At 46.2% G+C, this 3,538-nt stretch overlaps 1 protein-coding gene across 1 annotated transcript in view; it reads right to left on the bottom strand.

The window, feature by feature from the left end:
• Positions 1 to 3,538, bottom strand: part of WFDC3 (WAP four-disulfide core domain 3) — a 33,770-nt gene that overhangs the window by 23,316 nt on the left and 6,916 nt on the right. Inside the window, exons 2-4 of the mRNA XM_011928916.1 lie at positions 2,190 to 2,278; positions 1,511 to 1,639; positions 419 to 565 (exon numbers count right to left, since the gene is read on the bottom strand). Of these exons, the coding sequence (XP_011784306.1) occupies positions 419 to 565; positions 1,511 to 1,639; positions 2,190 to 2,271 (358 nt within the window). The 5' untranslated portion in view covers positions 2,272 to 2,278. The remainder of the gene's footprint in view (positions 1 to 418; positions 566 to 1,510; positions 1,640 to 2,189; positions 2,279 to 3,538) is intronic.

Raw genomic sequence — 3,538 nt, 5'->3', positions numbered from 1 at the left:
AGCTGGGACTACAGGCGCCCTCCACCACACCTGGCTAATTTTTTTTGTATTTTTAGTAGAGACGGGGTTTCACCGTGATAGCCAGGATGGTCTCGACCTCCTGACCTCGTGATCAGCCTGCTTCAGCCTCCCAAAGTGCTGGGATTACAGGCGTGAGCCACCATGCCCAGCTACCCAACGGTTTTCAAAGTGGTCTGCAAATGAGGGTAAGTGGAGGCTGCCCTTCTGGCACCCTTCTCTGTCTGCCCATGTCACATACCACAAATCATCGTGGCTTGTGCACATTTTGTATATCTTTTTTTTTTTTTAAGTTCTCAGAATATAGCAGAATATAAAACCAACAAGTTGATATGTGCATATCTGAGAAATAAACAAGCAGACCAAACAGACCATGAGGTGTGGGGACAGCGTTTCTTACCCGGCTTCTGTTTAGAAATTGGGACTACACAGCTCTTGTTGCAGCCAAACGTGCAGCATTTCTTTACACCTGGACATGTCTCATCAGTGATGCACCTTTTCAAACAGGATTGTTTCCGAATAACCCTGGAGCAATCTCTTTTCCTCCCTATAGCAAAAGGGGAGACAGCCAAAGAAAAGAGAAAATAGGCCCAGCACCGTGGCTCACACCTATAATCCCAGCACTTCGGGAGGCCAAGGTGAGGAGATCACCTGAGGTCAGGAGTTCGAGAACAGCCTGGCCAACATGCAGAAACCCAGTCTCTACTAAAAGTACAAAATTAGTCGGGCGTGGCAGCATATGCCTGTAATCCCAGCTACTTGGGAGGCTGAGGCAGGAGAACCACTTGAACCCGGGAGGCGGAGGTTGTGGTGAGCCGAGATCACGCCACTGCACTCCAGGCTGGGCAACAAGAGCGAAACTCCCTCTCAAAAAAAAGAGAGAGAGAGAGAGAAAATAGTGCCTGGTAACACCCACGGGCACAGCAGAGGGGAAAAACAGAAAAAGGAAGCCCTGAGCTTCATTTAAGCCTCTCAAACCTGGTGTTAAGACAAAGAGACAATAATAACAACAATAGTAATAGCAAATATTTACTGCAGCATTTATTGATGTTTACCTTGTGCCATGAACATCTCATTTGATCCTCACAATTACCCCCATTTTATAGATGAGGAAACTGAGCCTAAAAGCTTAAGATTTATAAAGAGCTAAGGCCTAAGGCTTAAAAAAGTCTGCTTGGCTCTAGGGTCTACTCTCTTAATCATTATCTTAAACAGGCTTCCCTTTACAACTCTTCCCTCCAGCCTTCACAGGAACTTTGAGTCCAAAGAAAAAGACATAGATAATCGATGGTGTGTTCTTTCCTGACAACTAGGGGCACTGAATAATTCTGAATAATTAAAGGAGCAGGAACCCTAAAAGAGTAAAGAAGAAGTACTCTAGGCAAGCGAGACTTCAAGAGGCAACCTAGGAGGTGGGAAGCTCTCTGCTTCCATCTATCCCAGAGGCAATGTCAGAGAGTACGCCCAGATTTTGCCCCTCATGCCAACATACCCTTAGGAATGTCTCGGCAGATCCGACCACAGCCTGTGGTGCAGCACTTCTGCCCAGCCGGACACAATTCATCGCCCTGGCACAGCTCTTTGCATGGGTTCTTATCAGGAGGGCATTCCCCCTCTTTTGCTGCAAAAGATATCATGTGAGTTTGGGGTAACTAGCCAGGCCTCAAAAATGGGGAATGGAGGCCAAACATATTTTAAGGATCTTCAGCCCCTCCAGGCATCTCTATCCAAAATAGTTCTGCACCACTGCACTCTAGCCTGGGTGACAGAATGAGACCCTGTCTCTTAAAAAAAAAAAAAAATTCTGCAACCACCTTCCCCTCCTAATACATAAATACTAACATACATCCACCACTACTAAAGGAGCAGCCATCCTGCAGATAATGAGAGAGAAAGGTTGGGATGATCCTGTTCTCATTTAATGAGTTCTAGGGAAAAGCTAGAACCTCTAGTAAGCCCAACTGGAAGTCCTATCTCCTTGTCCAGAGAGGGTAAAGAAAGCCAGGAAGAACGACCCAGGCCATCCTGAGAATCTATTCATCCAGGCCTGTCCTATAGAGATGATCATCTCCACCTACGAGCAACCTTGCTCTGGCAGAAGGCAGGGGATGACTTCTCTCCCCTAGTCACTTTCTGTTACTGTTTGCCAGGGATCCCAAATGATAGCTCACCATGTTCTCCCGCAGTTATCCAGGATTCCAGGGACCCAAGAGCAAGAAGTGCCTTCAGAAGAAAGAGGCAGCTTAACATCATGATGATGCTGAGAGTTGGGACAAGAGCTTAGTTCAGGCTAGACTTGTACACCTTACCCAGAGTATCAGCTGAGGTATGGGCAGGACTAGGGATGGCCCCAAACCCAGTCCCAAAGCCTTCCCTTTCACAATACTACCAAGAATATCTTCTCCTGACAAGAGGAAGAGGGATTGGCTGCTGGAGTGTGGGGAAATTCCTGGCACTTCCAAAGGGCACATGTGATAGGAGGATCAAACTCTATAAGCAATATACACAATATTCCTGGATGATGAGAAACCTAGGGGGTGGCTGGAAAAATGGAAGGATGGCCATTGGAAAAAGAATCAAAGAGTGCCCTAAAGGGCACTGGAAAGACCTGGCTTTAGCCCAAATGACAGAGGGAGGGACTCATGACACTGCTTAAGAAAATAGCCAAAGCTAATAACATAACCAAGCATAACAAAATTGTTCATCCTAGCAACCCAGAAAAGACAGAATGGAACCGACTACTCAGAAACTATCAAACAGGCCAAGGTGGGCAGATCACCTGAGGTCAGGAGTTCGAGACCAGCCGGGCCAACATGGCAAAGCCCTGTATCTACTAAAAATGCAAAAATCAGCTGGGCGTGGTGGCGCATGCCTGTAATCCCAGCTACTTGGGAGGCTGAGGCAGGGGAATAGCTTGAACCTGGGAGGCAGAGGGCAGAGTCTGCAGTGAGCTGAGATTGGGCCACTGCACTTCAGTGGTTTTGCAGAGGTTGCAGTGAGTGGAGATCACGCCACTACACTCCAGTTTGGGTAAAAGAGTGAGACTCTGTCTCAAAAAAGAAAAAAAAAGGAGAGGGGAGGAAACTATCAAAAACCTACAGAAAGGCAGTAGTTGAATTTGTTAAGAACTAATGAAAAAGCACCAAACACCTACATCTTTGTCCCTCTAGCCCACACAGGCCATTCTTGGACTATATGAAGGCTAGCTGGCAGAACTCAAGAGAACAGTTGCTATGTATGACTCAGATAGTCTGCCTACATATACCTCCTTTATTTCTTTTTCCTCTATTTCTTTTTTTCTTTATCAGTCCTGCTTATGTCTTTGGTCAGCTGTGATACCTAATGGTGTCCACTGGCACTGCTTAGTCCTATGGGCAGGTACAAGGTCAAAACCTCCCTAATGGGATGAAAAAGTTTGGAGCCAGGAAGTTGCCCTTATTGTTATAAGACTGATGTTGGCTCATGGAGATAATTAACATTTGTTGATGGCCTAACACGTGCCTAATATGCTTTTTTTTTT

This window comes from Colobus angolensis, unplaced genomic scaffold (genome assembly GCF_000951035.1).
Source record: "Colobus angolensis palliatus isolate OR3802 unplaced genomic scaffold, Cang.pa_1.0 Scaffold8, whole genome shotgun sequence".
NCBI lineage: Eukaryota > Metazoa > Chordata > Mammalia > Primates > Cercopithecidae > Colobus > Colobus angolensis.
The sequence above is the reverse complement of the archived record's forward strand: the minus strand, read 5'-3'. Positions and strand labels throughout refer to the sequence as shown.